The 23,449-nt window shown below is 43.1% G+C and overlaps 1 protein-coding gene across 1 annotated transcript in view; it reads right to left on the bottom strand.

Annotated features, from left to right (window-relative positions):
* The window catches only part of LOC139442128 (uncharacterized), a 68,302-nt gene extending 60,522 nt beyond the window's left edge, over window positions 1-7,780 (bottom strand). Inside the window, exons 1-2 of the mRNA XM_071222930.1 lie at window positions 7,431-7,780; window positions 6,615-6,687 (exon numbers count right to left, since the gene is read on the bottom strand). Of these exons, the coding sequence (XP_071079031.1) occupies window positions 6,615-6,687; window positions 7,431-7,694 (337 nt within the window). The 5' untranslated portion in view covers window positions 7,695-7,780. The remainder of the gene's footprint in view (window positions 1-6,614; window positions 6,688-7,430) is intronic.
* Between the last annotated feature and the right edge of the window lie 15,669 nt (window positions 7,781-23,449).

Here is a 23,449-nt window from a genome sequence, read left to right as displayed (position 1 = left end):
TATATTCCTTCAATGTCCTTCATTCCATAATCCCGAACAAGGTGGCACACACACGCACACGCACTCACAAACGCACACGCACACGCACACGCACACACACACTCCTACTCTGAATTCCTGTCCATCAGAAATGTTGGGAGCGTGCCCAGAGGCTGGGGTTGGCGACACAAGGAGTCCACTGAGATCTCTCCCTACAATAAAGATTTACACAATAACGTGTGGATGATGCCTAGTCGGTAGTAGCATGCCAAGATGCCATCAAAGGCACTGCTCACCATTTACTATATCGGCGGTGGAGAGCACTGTTCCCAGAGGACCAACTAGCACTCCATATATATAACAATATCAAACACTAGTATTCGTGCCTTCCTAACATACTGCGGAAACAAGAACACTTCATCACCGTAAATATTGCTTTGGTTATTACTTGAATCATATTCATAAAATTACAGTGAAAAACACAACCCAAAGGACAAAACACCCAATTCTTTTATATTACATTAGTTAATCCATCATGGCAGATTAACCTCAGTAACATGAAAGAATCTGTTCTTTAACTTCTTTTGAGTAGTATATATCGGTGTGTGTAGTGGTTGTCTTGTGTAAAAATGCCTTGCTTATCACGGCCTGCACGGCTGCAAAACAGTGGCAACAGGAAATATTCACCATGTCCCTAAACTTACACAAACAGGCTGTATAAATAACTGGGACGTATTAACGCAGTCGATTGCAAGCCCAGCACCTGTTGTAAAGCCAGCCATGTCACACCCACGATCAAATTGCAGTTACTGTCATAAAACTGTGAACGACACTCCCATGCGTCAAGGTTATTTAGAATCTTAATTGAGAAATTGCACACAATCTTTAATGGAGAAAAACGCTGAAGTATTTCACTTCGCAAGGCTGTTATGTCTTTTATGGAGTTATTGCCGTTTTTTGCATTTTTCATGAATTTACAACTTCCTGTTGCCTGCTGCCCCTTTGATGTCCTTAATGAATGTATTAATGTAAGACATAGTAAAGTACTTAATTAGGAGAGGAAGTTCTTTGCCCTGTTCATTCACAATTAATCCTTACTTTGCTGGAACACAGGCAGCAGTTGTTTATCAGATGTGACTCTTCTTGAGTTAGCTATTGCATGAGATCAAAGTACATTGTAATCCACTCACCAGGAGAAAATACATTGTACTCCATATACAATCTGTTACTTATATTTTTTAGTCTTTTTGCCTCACCTTTCCTCCTAGAATCATTTGTGTTTTAATATGGACTATTACTAGCTGGGATGACTAGACCAAACACAATTTTACTAGACTTGGCCTTCAGACAAGCAACTAACATCACATTCTGCATACATCCTAAAAACATACATAATCTCTTTTTACAAAACATTTGTGGAAGGCGACTCCATACAGCTATTGGCAATACTATTGGAACATTCAAATAGTGATTGGACAACAGTGCTAAACAATAGTACATGAGAAAACTATGGCTGTATAATACTTGCTGTGCCTAAGCTTATTCCATGACTGACAAAACGAAACTGTTACGTCATCCCATGTCGGCCCTGGTCTATTTGTAACAGTTTTCTGAAAGGACTATGGGACTTATGGGTAATTGACTAGAAAGTACATGCATTTCTATTTTTTGTAACAATTGTTTACAACATGTCACATTTGGTCTTCTTGTTTTTTATTTTCATCAGTAGGGGTATTTAGGACTCATTTAGCCCATCATAATGAAACAGTGTTACACACCTTGCCTGAAACTGACTATAACAGAGAACATATTGCAACAAATGTATACAATTCTCATAGGTTAAACATCATGCAGTACTTGACAATCATATCACCCCAGCAAAATAGGTGTAGTATCACTCATTCAATGTAGCATCCCTCATTCTAAAATGTGTCACATGTAGTACATCGTATAAATGTATATGACCCTACATGTAATAACCTACTTTGTACAATCTTTGCTAAGGAAACAGAAAATCTTATGTCTTATTCATTATGGTCAAAACTACATGGTCGTCCTTCCTTGTGCCACAACAAAAGAGAAGATATGTAGTACATAATTGATATATCTTCCTGCCACCATGCTGTCTGTTGGAGCGATATACTGATTAGAGCCTGTGTTCTCCTCCCATGTAAGCTGATCAGATGGGAAGGAAGTGTCTTGCGTTCTCTGTAGCCGGCCTTTGTGTTACTTGTAGGCTAAACCATTTAAGTACACCATGACCTAATCTCTCTAAAAGTTGCTAGCTTTTATAGGGGCCTGATATCTAATAATTAATCTGTATATTGGTAAATACTTAATACATGAAAACAATGTTTTTATTATAAAATCAATTTCATTTTGATTTTTTACTTATCTCCATGCATTCAAAATTATTTAACATCTTTGTGTTATATGTAGGCTAAACAATTTAAGTACACCAACACCCAATCTCTCTACAAGTTGCTATCTTTATATAGGGGCCTGATAGTGTATGCAGCAATAATTTATCTGTATATCGGCAAATACCTAATTCATGAAAACAATGTATTTATAATAAAATCAATTTCATTTGTTTTTATAAATGTAAAAAGCAATGCGTAGCATATTTAACATCTTCACTGCTATTTAATAACAGATTTTCAAAAATGTCCTTCTCACTTAATCTACTTACATAATACAAAGGTGACTTTTATTACACAAACATCAAATGTGCATCACTGAAATCAGTTTAAGATACTCTGGCAAAGATCCCAAGTGAAATGATGCACCCAAATCAACTATGACTTGGTCACGTGCTGTATGGTATGTTATCAAACACACAGGCCACATTTCAACCCAACTTACTCACTAACTCACCACAATCCAGCATTCAAATAATAATTCTCTATTTGAATGTCCTCAACAGTGATATATTTGCCAACTCTAAAATCGTTGTCATTTTCACCAATAAATTATGAGGCTTTTGATGGGAACAAATATTCATTAAATTATATTCAACATTTGTACATCACATGTTTACAGTAATAAATAAAACATATGTTTTACTGAAAACCATAAACACAATTACGTTCAACTATTTACTAGAGCATACATATGTGCTGCAAGTTCTGGAGCTTGACACATACATCAGATGCTTTGTGATATCTACTGTTAGAGCATGTCACAGTCCTCACAACACCTGGTACATTTGTATAAAATATTGTTCATGATATATAATACCCGGTCTGAACCTAAATTTGTATATTACATAGTATATTATACATAATAACTGGTCAAAACCTAGAGTTGTATATTACATGGTATATAATATATAATCCCTGGTCTAAGCCTAAATTTGTTTATTATATGGTATATAATATATAATCCCTGGTCTAAGCCTAAATTTGTTTATCATGTGGTATATAATATATAATCCCTGGTCTAAGCCTAAATTTGTTTATTATTTGGTATATAATATATAATCCGGGGTCTAAGCTTAAATTTGTATGTAACATAATATCCCTCGATGCATGACTATTTCATATTCCCTAAGAGCAAAAGGATTATTTGTCCCAGAAATCACCAGTTTAATTGTCAGCTCTCCTTAATTATATTGCTGAATCTCATTTATATCATACAGCATTCAGTTAATACATGAAATGAAACAAATATTCAGAATAAGAAAAACAAGGAAAGTATTACAACAATAATGCAAAGCATAATAAAGGTTTCCAATCACCATGTCTTCCTAATAAACATGTCTTCAATCATTACCGATTTTCTAATAAAAAAGTTATATAAAAATAATTATGAAACCAATACTGATGAGGTAAGGTGAAATGGGGTTTAACGTCACGGACCAAGATTACTGTCCTTATATCTTTGTCGTTGTTCGTTGTTTGCTCTCAGCAATATTCCAGCTATATGACGGCGGTCTGTAAATAATCGAGTCTGGACCAGACATTCCAGTGATTAACATCATGAGCATCGCCGACGAAATTGGGATACGATGACATACATCAACACAGTCAGTGAGCCTGACCACCTGATCCTGTCAGTCGCCTCTCACGACAAGGATAGTCACCTGTTACGGCAAGCCTGGGTTGCTGAAGACCTATTCTACCCCGGGATCTTCACGGGCACAATATGAAAGTATGAAACCAATACTGATGATAAGGTGAAATGGGGTTTAGCGTCGTGACCCAAGATTATTGCCCTTATATAGCCATGTGTGTGTGTGTGTGTGTGTGTGTGTGTGCGTGCGTGCATGCGTGTGTGTGTGTCTGCTTGTACTAGTATAGACTAATGCCAGTTTTTAGTGTTAGCCCACTGAGAAACTGTAGTTCAACATGAATATCCCACTCAAACATAGTACACTCAAGCCTCATAGGACTCCCAAGCTGACCAGTCCTTGTTTTATCCCCATTATGCTGAACCCCAGGCAGGGTAACAACAAGTACCATCTCTTAATGTCAATAATAATGAAGAGCCTATGTCGTTAAGGTGTCAAGGGTTTAACTACTGTTTTTGTCACATGTGTGAATCAACGTCTCCTTTCTTCACAGTTAACACGAACCTCACACACGCTATCCTGACTTTAAAAAATTTACAAATTAATCATTTAATGGCAATTCAACCTAGAAGAAATATGTTTTGGCATAAATGAATACCTCAGATATGGACTATGGACATAATTTAATTATTGAATGAAACAATTATTACAAGAAATTCAATGTAATCAAACGTTACAATTATGAACAATGGATGTAAACAGTGGCCGTTACACGCTACAAGGAGAGGTTGGGCAAGCCTCAAAGCCCAGAGGCTCAGGTATTTGAATTCGGTCAGTCCACCGACTCCGAGGAGCTTGGCTGGTTGCCAACTTGGGAGCTGATTACTGAGCAAGGGGACTGTGCCTTTGTGTACTGGCTTGTGGGAGCTCACAGCAAAAATATCGCCCTTTTCGTATCATTTTAACTCTGCATTACCTATGGCAGCCAATTCCCATAGCTGCATATGTTGTGTTTCTTCTTAATAGCTCAACAATAAATATAATGATAGGCTATTCCCTGGTTGCCAGTATAGAAAGGTAGGTATGGGCAGGTTGACAGTGTGGGGGTGGAGCTGGTGGGGATGGGGGTGGGGGGAAAGAGGGGTGAGTCATTGCTTCACATCTAGAAGAAAAATCATTTCTCTGACAACATTATGAACTGGTATTTGACAAGGTATGATGTATATTTCTAGAATTACTTCTTTCATGCATTTAGTGTATCAATATTTATTTAATTGATAAATGATAAATTCAGTCTAACAGGTACGCTGCATTGTCCAATTACCACAGTAGGTACAACATAGTCTTACAGTCTGTATAAACATATATGTCATGGTTGATACAAAGTACACTGGTCATTACTCCATGAGGTCCAATACATCACTTTGATTTTGCATGTGAAGAAACCTCGAAATTTCGTCATACACCATGTGTATATATGAATAGAAGATTATATACTTCATAAATCCTGACTTTTATCACAAACAAAGGTTGTGTATTTCACTTGATTGAAAACTTATCAAATGACCAAAGCATGAAAACAGGAAAACAGTGTGAAATATCATGCTTGCACCCAAACTGTGACAGTGCAATACAATGTATTATCATTCCCTTGCATCAATCACCACTGCAACTAGTGCAACATGATGTATTATACACCTGCATCCATCACCACTGCCACTAGTGCAGTATGATGTATTATACATCTGCATCCATCACCACTGCCACTAGTGCAGTTTGATGTACGTGTATTATACACCTGCATCCATCACCACTGCCACTAGTGCAGTTTGATGTATTATACATCTGCATCCATCACCACTGCCACTAGTGCAGTTTGATGTATTATACACCTGCATCCATCACCACTGCCACTAGTGCAACATGATGTATTATACACCTGCATGCATCACCACTACCACTAGTGTAACATGATGTATTATACACCTGCATCCATCACCACTGCCACTGGTGCAATATGATGTATTATACACCTGCATCCATCACCACTGCCACTAGTACAATATTACGTATAATCCCCCATCCCCAGCAACCATCTGCCACCAATGCAATATGATGGATGTAAAATCCCCCAGCATCCATCTCATCAACTATTGCAATATGGTGTATTGTTCCTTTGCATCCAGAAAATATTGATTGTATCAGCCACAAGCACCCATTGCATAAAACACACACAGCAGGTGGTCCCTCCACAGAAACACGTACTTTCACTTCACCACATGGAAGACTGCTCACTGTGGTGTGTGTACAGTATGGAGGCTTAAACCATCCAGTGTGTGCACAGAAAAATCTAAACAGAAGCTAGATGATTCCATTCTATCCAGCCAAGGCAAGGAAGATACGCTACCTTCATTTTCACTCAAATAACATTCCTCAGCAATCATAGCTGATTATTCTCACAGAACTCACACATATGTATGCATGGTCCACATTCTGACATTCAGAGTAGGTAAGTGCACTGGTACTGTCATATTGACTTATCATGCACACTGGGGATAGAGTTGCACAGCATAAGGGCATGTCATACAACACGTTATCACTACGACATACAACTGTTACTTACTGTCCTCGAGCTCCTCGAATTGTGCGTTTTCATCATCCGACTCGGTTCCGGAATCCTTGTCCTCCTCATCCGTCTGTTCAACAAAAGAGGAGGAGAGGATGACACCAGCAGATATTGCCTCACGCGCAGTCTCACCCGCGCTGCACGTGCCAGGGCTGGCAGACGACAAGGATATTATATTCTTTTAATCCATTTCCACAATACTCTTGTATAAGTGAACATTTCAAGAGGTGCAACATTACTGGTAGCCGAATAACTCGGTAGGCAATTATCACTGTCATTTGGACGGAACTTACTACAGATCATGCAATTGCTGTACGTCAACATGTCTATAAATAAAGCTGATAGACGCGTTTATAAGGACAAGTGATCATAACAATTGAATAAAGACGCTCCTATGCATTTTATTAAACTGTCATCTTGTAATGTAAATAAGCCTAGCCTGCACAACAGACCGCTCCTCCCATCTAATATAAATAGTATATTTACCGAGAACAAAGAAAGTGGTCGCTGTCAAAAAGTCGTCTTACCAGGTGTCTAACTTGAATAAATTTCATTTCCCCGGGAATGACAACTGTCTCTAACTACGCCTATACAGTATACATACAATTCCCAACGGGAAACAAAACACATGTAACATCTACTACTCCACAATTCAGCGAAAACCGCAAATCACATAAAATACGTCGACATCAAAAACGTGCCGCACACTCGTAGTAGTAAGCGTATCAAGGTTCTCGTAGCGACGAGGCGGACTAGTTCATTAACAACAATAGGGGGGATGGGTGTGCATAGTTTGTAAAATGCGACACTCACCTGCCCTGGAAATGGTTGAACTTCATTTATAGACTGAGATTTAAGCTTTTGAGTTAGAAACCGTAGCATTTCCGCGGAAGTCATGTGTAATATCCAACTAATGTGGTCCTTTCCCCAGATCAGCTCCTGGGTTCTGACTCTCAGACGCCCCTTCGCCAGCTCGGCCACCGCTCGCCTCAAAGCGATCACTGACTTCCCATAGAAGCGGAGAAGTGACACCACTCGTGTTGCCACGTAGCTCCTTTGAGAAGACGGATAAATCATATAGAATTGAAACTCATCCCGGAAAAATATTAAATCCGTCCCATGTTTCTTTGAGTTCGGTCAGTTCTGCCTTCTTGCGAGCCTTACTCGTCTGCAGCGATTGTGGTGGGCTGTTATGGTCTATATTGAATGGTGGGTTTCGGTATTTCTCTAACAGGGGGTATGGGTTCCAGAAGAAATAGGTCAAACGTGTGAAACACCAATACCAACAAAACTAACAACAGTATTCACAGTGGCATGCCCCTAATCAATATAAACAGCTTATTTCGTGATGGATACTTGACAACAAGAAAGTTTGATTTGTAATTTTCCGTAACTGGGTCAAGTTCGTCCGCATGGATAGTTAAGCTACTCCTCCTAAGTATATGGACTGGTCTGGGAGCCGTGTAATCTGATTGGTTAATCGTAACAACTCTAACATCAGCACCGAAGTTGCACATGCCAATTCTTGGCAGGTTGCCAGCCAAGCCGGGCGCGGGGAATGTTTATGAATGTATAGCGTAAGCCGCTAGTTACTCGTAGTTTCGTGGCAACTACGACAACGGTAGACTTGTATGCTCGATAAATCCCTGTATGCGTCTTATCAGATCAGCTGATAAAACAGTACATGTCTTCGTGTTGTTGGGAAATGTCACGGGTGGGATGATATTTCTCCGTGCAGCACGTGCACACATGATTTGCATGCAACGTGAAGCGGCAATCTGAGAGTTAATTGGTTGAACATTCTCGCCGTCACTGACATCATTGCTCTTTCTAAAGTAATTAGTCAAGGTGGATGTGGCCAATATACTCTGACCAACTGCGTGAGCTGACTCTGTCCAGAAATAGTCTTTTTCAAGTGTCAGTGCTAGAATATAATACATATATTATTTCTCAAGGCCAGTCCGTTTCGTTTTCCGCAGTTCACTTGTGGCACAACCAGTTACATATATGACACGTGTCCTGTTTATATAGCCTATTTCAAGATTAGCTACGATATAGTTAGTTTAAATATCGGTTCAATTTCGCCAAATAAGGTTAGTCGTGACATTATAATGGTATCTGGTTCTCGAGTATTTACCATCAATCAGACTACTACTACTACTACTACTACTACTACTACTACTACTACTACTACTACTACTTCCACTACTACTACTATAGACTAGAGATCCGGGTCAGAATAGGTCTTCAGCAACCAATGCTTGCCGTACGAGGCCTCTTGATTGATGCATGTCATCGATCCCAGTTGCGTGGATCAATGCTCATGATGTCAATCACTAGATTGTCTGGTCCAGACTCGATTATATACAGACCGCCGTCTTATTGCTGGAATATTGCGGACTACTATTGCCTCTACTACCACTACCACTACTACGACGACGACGTCTACTTCTACTACTGGGACGCGGGCTGGCGTTCCAGAATGTGCTTGTCACATGTTCGAATCCCAGTTTGATTCCAATAAAAACGGCCTCACAGAGAGATTCTCTAAGAGTGTCTTAGAGAGAGTGAGTGAGAGGGTTTTAGTGCCTGAGTAAGAGTGAGTGCCTGATTGAGAGAGAGCCTGAGTGAGTGAGTGCCTGAGTAAGAGACCCTGAGTGAGTGCCTAAGCGGGAGAGAGCCTAAGTGAGTGCTTGGTGAGTGCCCGAGTGAGTGAGAGCCCGAGTGAGTGAGTGCCTGAGTGAGAGAGTGCCTGAGTGAGTGAGTGAGTGAGTGAGTGCCTGAATGAGTGAGTGAGAGCCCGAGTGAGAGAGTGCTTGAGGGAGTGAGTGCCTGAGTGAGAGAGTACCTGAGTGAGTGAGTGAGTGAGAGCCCGAGTGAGTGATTGCCCGAGTGAGAGAGTGCTTGAGGGAGAGAGTGCCGAGTGAGAGAGTGCCGAGTGAGTGAGTGAGAGAGCGCCCGAGAGAGAGTGCCTGACTGAGTGCCGAGTGAGTGAGTGAGAGAGTGCCTAATTGAGTGCTTGAGTGAGTGATTGCCTGAGTGAGAGAGTGACGAGTTAGAGAGTGTTTGAGTGCCTGAGTGACAGAGTGCCTAAGTGAGTGCTTGAGTGAGATTCCCTGAGTGAGTGTTGAGTGAGAGAGTGCCGAGTGAGAGAGTGCCTAAGTGTGTGAGTGAGAGAGTGCCTGAGTGAGAGAGTGAGAGAGTGCCTGAGTGAGAGTGTGCCCGTGTGGGAGAGTGCCTGAGTGCTTGAGTGAGTGAGTGCCTGAGTGAGTGAGAGAGTGCCTGAGTGCTTGAGTGAGTGAGTGAGTGCCTGAGTGAGTGAGAGTGCTTCAGTGAGTGAGTGCCTGAGTGAGGGAGTTCCTGAGTGAGAGAGTGCCCGAGTGAGAGAGTGCCTGAGTGAGAGAGTGTCTGAGTGAGTGAGTTCCTGAGTGAGTGAGTGCCTGAGTGAGAGAGTGCCCGAGTGAGAGAGTGCCTGAGTGAGAGAGTGCCTGAGTGAGTCCCTGAGTGAGTGAGTGCCCGATTGAGAGAGTGCCTGAGTGAGAGAGTGCCTGAGTGAGAGAGTGCCTGAGTGAGTGCCTGAGTGAGAGAGTGCCTGAGTGAGTGAGTGCCTGAGTGAGTGAGTGCTCGAGTGAATGAGTGAGTGAGTGCCCGAGTGAGTGAGTGCCTGAGTGAGTGAGTGCCCGAGTGAGAGAGTGCCTGAGTGAGAGAGTGCCTGAGTGAGTGAGTGCCTGAGTGAGTGAGTGCCCGAGTGAGTGAGTCCCTGAGTGAGGGAGTGCCTGAGTGAGTGAGTGCCCGAGTGAGAGAGTGCCTGAGTGAGTGAGTGCCTGAGTGAGTGAGTGCCTGAGTGAGTGAGTGCCCGAGTGCCTGAGTGAGTGAGTGCCCGAGTGCCTGAGTGAGTGCCTGAGTGAGAGAGTCCCTGAGTGAGTGAGTGCCCGAGTGAGAGAGTGCCCGAGTGACTGAGTGAGTGCCCGAGTGAGAGAGTGCCTGAGTGAGAGAGTGCCTGAGTGAGTGAGTCCCTGAGTGAGTGAGTGCCCGAGTGAGAGAGTGCCTGAGTGAGAGAGTCCCTGAGTGAGTGAGTGAGTGCCCGAGTGAGAGAGTGCCTGAGTGAGAGAGTGCCTGAGTGAGTGAGTGAGTGAGTGCCCGAGTGAGAGAGTGCCTGAGTGAGTGAGTGCCTGTGTGAGTGAGTGCCCGAGTGAGTGCCTGAGTGAGAGAGTGCCTGAGTGAGTGAGTGCCCGAGTGAGTGAGTCCCTGAGTGAGTGAGTCCCTGAGTGAGTGAGTGCCCGAGTGAGTGAGTGCCTGAGTGAGTGAGTACCTGAGTGAGTGAGTGCCTGAGTGAGTGAGTGCCTGAGTGAGTGAGTGCCCGAGTGAGTGAGTCCCTGAGTGAGTGAGTGCCCGAGTGAGAGAGTGCCTGAGTGAGAGAGTGCCTGAGTGCCTGAGTGAGTGAGTGCCCGAGTGAGTGAGTCCCTGAGTGAGTGAGTGAGTGCCCGAGTGAGAGAGTGCCTGAGTGAGAGAGTGCCCGAGTGAGAGAGTGCCTGAGTGAGTGAGTGCCTGAGTGAGAGAGTGCCTGAGTGAGAGAGTGCCTGAGTGAGTGAGTGCCTGAGTGAGAGAGTGCCTGAGTGAGAGAGTGCCCGAGTGAGAGAGTGCCTGAGTGAGTGAGTCCCTGAGTGAGTGAGTCCCTGAGTGAGTGAGTGCCCGAGTGAGTGAGTGCCTGAGTGAGTGAGTGAGTGAGTGAGTGAGTCCCTGAGTGAGTGAGTGCCCGAGTGAGAGTGCCTGAGTGAGTGAGTCCCTGAGTGAGTGAGTGCCCGAGTGAGTGAGTGCCTGAGTGAGTGAGTGAGTGAGTGAGTGCCTGAGTGAGTGAGTGCCCGAGTGAGAGTGCCTGAGTGAGAGAGTGCCTGAGTGAGTGAATGCCTGAGTGAGAGAGTGCCTGATTGAGTGAGTGCCTGAGTGAGAGAGTGCCTGAGTGAGTGAGTGCCTGTGTGAGTGAGTGCCCGAGTGAGTGAGTCCCTGAGTGAGTGAGTCCCTGAGTGAGTGAGTGCCCGAGTGAGTGAGTGCCTGAGTGAGTGAGTACCTGAGTGAGTGAGTGCCTGAGTGAGTGAGTGCCTGAGTGAGAGAGTGCCTGAGTGAGTGAGTGCCCGAGTGAGTGAGTCCCTGAGTGAGTGAGTGCCTGAGTGAGAGAGTGCCTGAGTGAGAGAGTGCCTGAGTGCCTGAGTGAGTGAGTGCCCGAGTGAGTGAGTCCCTGAGTGAGTGAGTGAGTGCCCGAGTGAGAGAGTGCCTGAGTGAGAGAGTGCCTGAGTGAGAGAGTGCCTGAGTGAGTGAGTGCCTGAGTGAGAGAGTGCCTGAGTGAGAGAGTGCCTGAGTGAGTGAGTGCCTGAGTGAGAGAGTGCCTGAGTGAGAGAGTGCCTGAGTGAGTGAGTGCCCGAGTGAGTGAGTCCCTGAGTGAGTGAGTGAGTGCCCGAGTGAGAGTGCCTGAGTGAGAGAGTGCCTGAGTGAGAGAGTGCCTGAGTGAGTGAGTGCCTGAGTGAGAGAGTGCCTGAGTGAGAGAGTGCCTGAGTGAGTGAGTGCCTAAGTGAGTGAGTGAGTGAGTGAGTGAGTGCCTGAGTGAGTGAGTGCCCGAGTGAGTGAGTCCCTGAGTGAGTGAGTCCCTGAGTGAGTGAGTGCCCGAGTGAGTGAGTGCCTGAGTGAGTGAGTGAGTGAGTGAGTGAGTGCCTGAGTGAGTGAGTGCCCGAGTGAGAGTGCCTGAGTGAGTGAGTGCCTGAGTGAGAGAGTGAGTGAGTGCATGAGTGAGTGAGTGCCTGAGTGAGAGAGTGCCTGAGTGAGTGAGTGCCTGAGTGAGAGAGTGAGTGAGTGCCTGAGTGAGAGAGTGCCTGAGTGAGTGAGTGCCTGAGTGAGTGCCCGAGTGAGTGAGTGCCTGAGTGAGTGAGTGCCTGAGTGAGAGAGTGCCTGAGTGAGTGAGTGCCTGAGTGAGAGAGTGCCTGAGTGAGTGAGTGCCTGAGTGAGAGAGTGCCTGAGTGAGTGCTTGAGTGAGTGCCCGAGTGAGTGAGTGCCTGAGTGAGAGAGTGCCTGAGTGAGTGAGTGCCTGAGTGAGAGAGTGCCTGAGTGAGTGAGTGCCTGAGTGAGAGAGTGCCTGAGTGAGTGAGTGCCTGAGTGAGAGAGTGAGTGAGTGCCTGAGTGAGAGAGTGCCTGAATGAGTGAGTGCCTGAGTGAGAGAGTGAGTGAGTGCCTGAGTGAGTGAGTGCCTGAGTGAGTGACCGAGTGAGTGAGTGCCTGAGTGAGTGAGTGCCTGTGTGAGAGAGTGCCTGAGTGAGTGAGTGCCTGAGTGAGAGAGTGCCTGAGTGAGTGAGTGCCTGAGTGAGAGAGTGAGTGAGTGCCTGAGTGAGTGAGTGCCTGAGTGAGTGACCGAGTGAGTGAGTGCCTGAGTGAGTGAGTGCCTGAGTGAGTGAATGCCTGAGCGGGAAAGAGCCTATCATAGTATAAGTCTCAGGCCAAATACAAGAAATGTGCCTATCTGATCTTACAGAAGCAGTAAATGTATCATCCGGTGACTGGTATGACATATCTCACCCCTAGAAATTCCTCTCTGATCTGGAACTCACTTAAAGTATCATGTTACAATGAACAAACAAGTTGTTCCCCCATTGCTTGACCAACTGCGCAGACACAGAATGGCACGCACGCATTACTAACATTACTTGAAAATGGTACAATATTGTATATTACATCAATATATGGTTCGTATAGCAGCACATTTTGAACATAAAACACCATACAAAGTTTAGAGTATTACAAAGGTCGAAACATCAAAACATTTTAAACTTGTTGCATTTCTCTCTGTGAAGGGCGGCATCCTGGTCAGCATGCAAAGACGTCAAAATATGGTTCACTTTAGTCAAATCTACAGGTAACATATATGAAACATGAAACATATATGAGAGCACTGTGAAGATTTCTGTGCTTCTGTGTGCTTCTTTTTGCTTCTGTGTGCTGTGTTGACCACGTGGTCTAATGAAGTGTGACAGCCACTTGGTGTTCTCCAGTGACGAGGACGTGGTGTCATATTACATGATCTTACCAGAATCGCTACAATTGGCCAAGGAGTAGTATAGCTCGAGAAAGCTGCTGTCTGATTGGCTAATGTTTTGTTGGACATTTAATTGGTCGGTCAAAGTTCGCGAGAGGTCGTTCTGACGTGACCTGTAATGGAGTGTCCTCACGGGGTCAAGAACCAGGATCTGATTTTATTGAGATTGAGAGGGTCTCGAACCGACCACATGCACGGTAAGGTAATAACTCACATACTCCTCAAACCTATAGACTTGGGTGTTTCAGTACACAATAGTGAAAAAACAGCGAAGGTGCATGACTCCCTAAAATAATATTTGTTGGCGCAGACCTGGTCTCAGCGATTTCTTCTAACAATTTGTTTTGAGACTGACGTGATATTCCACTTTCTTACGTGCTGTACATTATACCTACATTACCGGTTTGCAGTTTCGTCATTCCTAAACACCTTTCACAGTCATCTGTATCAATTCCAGTTGGTGTTTCGCGCAGTGCAAGTGTTGGCCTAGACTTGCACAAGTCTCTAAGGCAATAATTATTAGTTCAAATCATAATTTCTTGATGATATAAATAAAAAGAACAAGTTGTCCCTGGCGAGACTGGCGTCCGCATATCTAAACTTACCTATTGTTAGGATAGAATTACCATACACCCATGGACTTATCATTCAGCTCAGCCTTGGAGCAAGGCTAGTGTTGGCACGCCACACGACGCAATGGCTCTTCACACCAGTCTGTCGGGAGCTTAGCTCACGCGCCCTTGTCTGCAGATTCGACTGTATATTTTGCATCGCTTCAATCAAAGCTTTGTTACGTTGATGCTGAGTTTGAGACTGTAAGCTTTGGCACATTCGTTGTTTGGCTACAAGTAGCTTTAGGTTTAACGATGACTGGATCTTCCTCTTTTATGATGTACAAACGAGGGGATTTGTACACGTGTTCTTACACAGCTGTACCGGTCACGCCCCAAAACACACAAGAACATAGCATATTTCACATATCTCAAAATACACGTTTCCCTAGAGTAATATCCCCCCCCCCCCCCTGAAAAAATGTAAGAAAATATTATAAATTAGAAAATATGAATCCCGATTCTCTCTCTCTCTCTCTCTCTCTCTCTCTCTCTCTCTCTCTCTCTCTCTCTCTCTCTCTCTCTCTCTCTCTCTCTGAGAGGTGCGAGGTGAGGTGGTCAAGCACTTGCTTCATGTAGAGGAAATCGATGTTAGGTTCGGGGAGTGTACCTTGTGCAAGAAACATCGTGATCGTAGACCTCCACATCGCCATGTTACTTGAGATAACGACTGGTTTGACAAGACGACTTGCCGATGATGTATGTGTGTTTATAACAGCCAATTCTTTCTCCCTGTATGCAACACAAGTACAATGTGGTCAGCCATTAGCTGTACATGGCTACACGAGCTTTCGGCATACATGTCCTAATTGTCCATTTTTTTAACATTCTAGTCTGTTATAATAATCAAAACTATTTTCAAATTGTATATACACAGATATCCTGTTGATACCAGTTGCCATGTCATGAGTACTTGTTAACGATCCAAACCACGCACTTTTATACAAGAAAAACATAAACTACTTGGCAAAAGAAAGTGTACACTTAAAAATTGGATTGGACAGAAGAAATTCCAAATGTTATCAAAACAATAGAAGGCTGAAAACAGTCACCAAAACACTACAAACATAAGTAACAAACCACCACAATGGTACCCGTTTTAAATACATCACTATCTTTCTTTTTTTAAACTTTTTATAAACAGAACAAGTGCTGAATTTACATGTTACGTCATGTCGACATTAGTGACGCGTGATACTTGAATGACCTAAATTAAAAATATTTAACATACGTTTTTATCCGACATGCAGTTATTTGGGTGAGTGAATATGGCTTTGCGCCGTTAGCAATATTTCAACAATATCAAGACAGGGGACACCTGTAACGAGCTTCAAACAGTTGCGCCCCTTGGGCACGCCAGGAACCTATGATTGCCAGTTCGATTCTTGGTTCGCCCCGAGTATGTTTCTAGGTTTGTCAGCATCATACCCGTGGTAAATACATGAGACCTGCATCACTTCGGGCTCTACTCCCACATTAAGCTGATACGCCCTGATAAAACTGGAACACTTTTAAAAGATGCGTTAGAACCCAACTCACTCACAGTCACTTCACCCATTGTACCCCGATGGGAATCGAATCCGGGTCTTTGGGTGACGAGCGAACGCTTTGACCACCAGGCCACCCACCGCACCCCGTTATTTGAGAGAAACGATAATGTAGCCTAAACGTTCATCCCCACAGACATTTGTCTGCACGCCCGGGTACACCTGCACTGATCGATAACTGTGATCACGACAATACTGACGTATAGTCTATGAAATTATTTATTATACAATACAGGTCTCTAGTCTCTAGTCTAAAATTATCTCTCTTTTTTATTTCATTGAGTTGGTTAAGCTTGCTTTTTTTTATAGAGATCAAGATATGTTTTCGTTTGATTATTTACATTAACTGCTGGACAAAAGAAAATATTCACTTAAGAATTGGATTTGACAACAACAACAAAATAAAAAACCAACGTTATCACTGTAAACAATCGCTTGTTGTGAGATATTTATTGATATGATGCATGAAAAATTATACCCATATTAAATAAATCTGATTCACCTTCGAATAACAATTTCTTGTTTGTTTTATTTTTAGTCACCAGCAAACCAACATGGGCGTATACTTTCTTTGCCCGACAGTGTATATTCCACAGCCACAGTGCCGAAGTAGATAATCTCATATGACTCTGATTATCCAGAGATTGCCTACGGTCTGTATCAAGATGTTGTATCAAGCAGTCCCCCGGCTTTCATACTAAACGAATTGACAGCCAGTATTGGGAACATACCAAATCACTACAAGCAAACAATCGATCACAATTCCGATTTCTCTTGTCCCGACTGGGCCGCCGTACCCGTCAGCATACCCATGGACGGTCTTGAAGTAATTAGGCCCCGCGGTGCGTCGTTCCCCTCACCCCAGCGTCGTGTTCGTGTCGTCCGCCGCTGCCCCGGGGCATCAATAAGGACAATAAGATAGCGGTCATCCCTAGACTTACACAAGTCTCTAAGGCAATAATTACGTGTTTAAATCGTAATTTCTAGATTGTGTAAATAATAAGAACAAGTTGTCCCTATAAGAGACTGGAGTCCACAAATCTGGACTTTCCTATTAGGAGGATAGTATTACTACACATCCATGGACCTTTCTTTCAGTACAGCCTTGTAGCAAGGCTAGGTCATCTTTGGTAAGTAGTACCGGAGACCCACACCTGGGGAGTTCTTGGAAGGAGGGGGATTGAGTTCGGCGTTGGAACGTGCACCGAAGACACGGGGCAAGGTCACCGGACCTACGGATACAGTAAGGGAGAGGTTTGCCCGTATTTCTATGGCAAATTCAGCGAATCTTCATATGACTTAATATTAACGACTGTACTCATGCAGTTCTGAAACTCCCGCTGCCATGATGTAAGCGAGCATAGGGCTTATCGTCTATATAGACCGTATTCTCTTTATAGGATATGTGTTGACGTATTCTCTATATAGGATATGTGTTAACGTATTCTCTATATAGGATATGTGTTAACGTATTCTCTATATATGATATGTGTTAACGTATTATCTATATATGATATGTGTTAACGTATTGTCTATATAGGATATGTGTTAACGTATTGTCTATATAGGATATGTGTTAATGTATTCTCTATATAGGATATGTGTTAACGTATTATCTATACAGGATATGTGTTAATGTATTCTCTATATAGGATATGTGTTAACGTATTCTCTAAACAGGATATGTGTTAATGTATTCTCTATATAGGATATGTGTTAACGTATTCTCTATACAGGATATGTGTTAACGTATTCTCTATATAGGATATGTGTTAACGTATTCTCTATACAGGATATGTGTTAACGTATTCTCTATATAGGATATGTGTTAACGTAGAGAGAGGACCTGAGGAAAATCTAGACTTGCTTCATTTAGTGATTTTGCATTACAGAAAGGGCTGGGCGAAGGGAAATAATATGGTTCAGGGACTGCGAGACGGACAATGTCTCACGGTGACCATTATTTAACACTGTGAATTGGGTTTCAGCTCTTTCCAGTACTAAACACTAAACATCTTTTCGTAGTTATTCCATTGCACACTTGGCCTTAGACTAACATGTAGTCTCCCAAATGAACATATATTACAGAAAAAACAGTTGTTAAATTATTGTTGTAAATTATAATGAAAAGGAGCCCAGAGACTTTCTTCAATTTCAGAATTTTCTGATACTGCAATACTCTACACTTGCAAAACATTATAGACTTGCGTGGGCTGTATTGGATATATTTGTTTCAGGGTCTGTATGACAGACTAACCTGGCCTCTGTATCTTCATCTGTGCCCAGAGCTACGTTGGTTAGATTATGGTAAAGGAGTCAATTAAAACGTTTTCTGGTGTATTTGTGTGTTTCATAATTAAAGAATGTGTTGCAAGTGAAATTTATATGTACGTTTCCGAGCGAAAACGTATATATAATGAACAACGCATAAAACGAACCGAATTCTCCGTCCCTAGTTTGTTCTCATGTATGTTAGTTTGCATGTCCTGATATACTGGTATAATGTAAGTGTTTAGTAACCTGATCTACTACTACATCTACAACTGTCCTTGACATTTACAGTTAATCCTTCAGGCCATGTCAGGCACCCATTACCGCACCCCCCACCTCTCATCTGAATCCAAACAGCCCTGTCTTCCTTCCGGCAGCACCCACGTAGAGAACCCAGCTGCCCCCACCTTGCTGCCTTCCACACACTGCGCATGCTCAGTACCTAATACATCGCTACCCACTGGTCATTTTCATCCTCCGACTTTTCTATCCATAAAGTTGTACGTTTCTCTTAATGAACTGACCAACCCCCGGACAACCAACACAGGCGACAGGTTCTCGACTAGACTAACATCTAGTCTCTGAAATGAACATATCGTACAGAAAAAGCAGTTGTTCAGTTATCTTAATAAAAATGTAATGAAAGGGAGCCCAGTGACTCTCTTCATTTTCAGATACTGATACTGCAGTAATCTAGGCTTGCCAAACATTATAGACTTGCATGGGCTGTATTTGATATATATTTGTATCAGGGTCTGTAAGACAGACTAGTTCTCGACACGCTGTGACTATAGAGGTCGACACTTTCTAGGTCAGCGCATATTGAAATCATTTTTATCAAATTGGGATGTTTTTTCCATGAACATAATTACATTTTGTGAGAGTACAATGCACTTATTCAAACCATACCTCAATTGAATCTCCACTATCTCTGCTGCCTTATACCATCTATGGATATGTTAACGACAAGTGTGTAAATAGCTGGTTTTATCATAGTTGGTCGAGTTAATACTCTGGGATATTTACGTTTACAAACAGCTTATCAACTAATAAATACTAATGGAGTTTCAAACATATATGATGTACGTATTTTACTAGGCTTGTTATAATGCTGTGAAAAAGAAAATACATTCTTTTAAAAATATGCCTATTCTGTAATGGAATCCTTTCACTATTAGAAAAATACATTTAGTTTATTTTTATAAGAAATGTTTTGCTGGTGTGCTATTGTTTGTATAACGATGCCTCATTTAACATTATAACAACCTGATGGAAGTGTGGCTGGCTGACTGGGTGCCTACATATCTGTGACTGAAGGCGCAGTCTGTTGCCGACTGGGACAGTTCAAGATGGCTCATCGCTCTAAACTTTGGGCAGAACGTCGGACTCACTCCTCTGTTGCAGTATGTTGGAGGGTGGCGAGTGGGACCGTGAGGGATGTAGTGGTGGGTGCGATGGTGGGGTCGGATAGTGTCATGGACCAAAGACGTATATATATTGTATATACGTCCGTGCATGGACAAACCTTTTTGGAAAAGGTGTGTGTCTGTTTTTGCGTGTGCGGGTGCGTGTGTGAGTGCAGAGACCAAATACCATATTCCGGTATATGATCTCTGATGTGTGTTTCTGTGTGTGTGTGTGTGTGCGTGCGTGCGTGCGTGCGTGCGTGCGTGCGTGCGTGCGTGCGTGTGTGCGTGCGTGTGTGTTGGGGATGGTGTATAGTAGTCATGAACTGAACATACAACATGCAAAATAAATGCAAATAACTCGCGAAACCATTAGCGTTTCGTATCCCTGTTAACATTGTTGTAAAGCCCCCGTTTGGATCTGCGTATGGGTTTAACATAAAATAAGTGAAACACGTGACTGAAGGCATATGCTAAATTGGCAGTGTTATAACGAGGTTGGTATGTGTACAGGTGACTGCTCAGGGCATGTCACAGATTGGGTCACACATGTCGTACAGAAGGACACTTGCTAAGTATATACATATATATTCCTCAAACGCCGTGCCGGCCTTTCCCCACGGCTGTTCGAAGCTAAGAGTTTGTTCAAATATGAAACCGTATTATGAAGAAGGAGTCGGTGATGAAGTCACAGGTCAATATCTGTGTACAGAAGTTGAACGTAAACAAGATGCGGAAAATGAAACTTGTGCGGTTCACGGTGACCTTGACCTTCGGAGACGATAAACAACCCCCTTATAGTATTTGCGGGTTGGTTTATGACCTTTGTCAAGATGTAGTTTTAAAATTTAAAAAATGCTTTGTTGCCTTTCATTTTCTGAACAAACACCCCACCCCTCCCCCAACCCCCCTTCTCTCCCAAACCCCCTTCTCCTCCAATCCCCCTTCTCCCCCACCCAATTCCCCCTCTCCCTCAACCCACATGGCACTGTGCTCTTCAGTTGAAGCCGGGGCTGTTTGACTACTTTTCTCCACCTCCCTTCGCCGATCAGCTGATTGCAGCATGTTTACATTTCACCAATACGTGAAACTTTTGCTTTGTGTACCAGTTCCATTATTGCAAGCCCCCCGGGGGCCATTCTGTGTGACGCTTGTTGTTTACCTGACCCCGGGGGTCCCAGGTCCAGATATACACTCTACAGCATGTGTAAACTAAACATGTAATGTATACGGTGCAGTCATGTCATTTAATTAATAGACAAACATACGTGTTAACGGAAAATTAAGTAATTAAGGTACAGATATGTTTGTAAACATTGTCCAACACAGATTTTATCATTCAGGTCGAAAAAACCAAGTCATTTGATGATAATTGATTACATTGGAAAGGAAATCGGCAATATTCCAGCAATATAGCGGAGGTCTGTAAATAATCGTGTATGGACCAGATAATCCAGTGATCCATATTGTGAACAACGATTCTCACAGTCGGGGTGCGTAGACACCCAATTCAACCACGTCACCGAACATGACCACCCATTTAGACACCTCTTACGACAAGCATGTGTTGCTGGTGACCTGAGCTGGTGACCTGAGCTGGTGACCTGAGCTGGGGACCTGCGCTGGGGACCTGAGCTGGTGACCTGAGCTGGTGACTGGTGACCTGAGCTGGGGACCTGAGCTGGGGACCTGAGCTGGGGACCTGATTCATTCCCGGAATCCCCACGTGTTAGCAAGGTCATAGTCTGTCATACGGACCCTCAAACAAATATATCCAACACAGCCCATGCAAGTCTATACTATTTGGCAAGTCTACATTACTGCAGTATCTGAATGTGAAGAAAGTCTCTGGGATCCTTTTTATTATGTTTTATAACTACAATTTAACAACTGTTTTTATCTGTAAAAAATGTTCATTTCAGAGACTAGATGTAAGTCTAGTAATGTCATTGTCACTGCAAGGACAGACATGCATTAACCATACAGGGTGCTCTCAGAAGAGGGGGTAGGGGTGTTTTTTTCGTCGCATGCAAACTTTCATTTGTCACACATTTAGTTGTGGATTTAGTGCACTATTTGCACTGTTCAGCATGGCTGCTTTAATTATTAAATTTATGCAATTGTCATCACGCACTTTACTTCCGGCTTGTGTTTGTCATGTAAGTAGACGCTAGTCGGAAGAGTTTCATAATGCACAATAGCAACATATGTTGGTTTATTAGGTCAACTCACTGAACATTAATTGTGCCCAAGCAGAAAATGTGCAACAAACGTGTTTCCGTAAACTCATACTTAACCAGCGGTATGGAGTCGAAACTAACCGTAGGACATCATGACCTTCAATAATTGTTGATAGTATCAGTATGCATGTGCAGTGCATGTTGCTAAGATTATGCAGCAAGGTCTGAAAGCGATCTTTATTCTCGAGTTGCTGGTCTGCAGATTGACAATGACTGCCTTGCTATGTGTGGGAGATAGCGTCCAGGCCATCGACGTGAAGATCGCCACTGTCGTGTCGTCTAAGAATAACGCCGTGATTTATTAACACGATTCTCCTGCCTTTGACATAGACTGTTTCGCTTCCTTGACGTTGTCAAAGAAACGGCTCACAAAAGTCATTTTAACATGAGAGGGTGAGGTGTTACTTTGAAATGTTATTATCCCCCGCCACGAAGTGGAAGGGGTCATAGGAATGGGTGCTGTCCGTCCGTCCTTCCGTCCGCCAGGTTTCGTTTCCGGAGCAGACCTAAAAAACCATGAGAGATATCTTAACAAAACTTAGCACAGAGATAGGTCTAGTGGTAAACTGGTGCTTTTTGATCGTTTGGGATTTTTGAAAAAAAAAAAAATTCTAGTTTCCATAGTAACGACTTTGACTTTGACGAACTGAAAATGTCGGTAGTGCTCGTTTCCGGAGCAGATCTTGAAAATATTCCTTGCCTTGCACACAAGCGGACATGTCATATTGGCGGGGATATGAGTATTTCATGCGTGTTCTGAAACTATTTCTATCAGTGTGGTGTGTTTGACAGGGCATGTGGCATGAGAGAGTGAGTGCGCACTGCAGTGTATTAGTAATAGCAAAGCTTATGCAGCTGAATGTGTCACAAAAGCCCAACGAAATGCAGTTGTTGACCATCTTAGTGAAACACACGAGGATGGACATGAAGCCGATACGCCCAGAATCATAGCTGAATTTAGCTGAAACAGTGTTCTTCTGGACAAATAAAACTATGTGCATGTAGTCATTTATTAATTGCTAAAACGAATTTTATGCACGTGAATTAGCAAATATTATGTTATATTTTATTATGGCTGTGTATAACATGCAGATAAATGTGCGTGCGTTCCTGGGCTCCACTGTGTAATCAGCTTCAGTTGTCATTGTCTGGTTTCCATTACCAAACAGTCAGTTGATTGTCAGTTCAAATATAACAGTAAGCATGTGCTCGCTCGGTTTTCAACGTGGTGTTTGCTGGTCCTATTGCTTGTCGTGTCCCAGTGGGCGATTCTTGACGTATAAGCTATCGATCAGTTGAGAAAAAATGCATAGGGCCCGCCCACTACCTGCATACTTGTCCTACAACCCTAAAGATGACGACATTTCGGCACTCATTCAGTTAATATTTTATTTATGACAGCGTCAACAGTTACGACTAAGACTGCAGGTGACGACTTCATAATACACAAGTGTCCCCGTCACTTTAAGTCATGGTATCGATCTGCAGTAATATAACCTAGATATGAGTGAGTGAGTGAATATGGTTTTATGCCGCTTTTTAGCAATATTCCAGCAATATTACGACGGGGGACACCAGAAATGGGCTTCACATGACGAGCGAACGCTTTAACACTAGGCTACCCGACCGCCCAACCTAGATATAATATATGCAACAAACTTTGATTTACGTTTCGAGAC

The sequence above is a fragment of the Haliotis cracherodii genome, unplaced genomic scaffold, assembly GCF_022045235.1.
Source record: "Haliotis cracherodii isolate W230 unplaced genomic scaffold, xgHalCrac1.p SCAF_5, whole genome shotgun sequence".
Classification (NCBI taxonomy): Eukaryota; Metazoa; Mollusca; class Gastropoda; order Lepetellida; family Haliotidae; genus Haliotis; species Haliotis cracherodii.
Note: the sequence above shows the minus strand (reverse complement) of the source record. Positions and strands in the feature narration are given on the sequence as shown.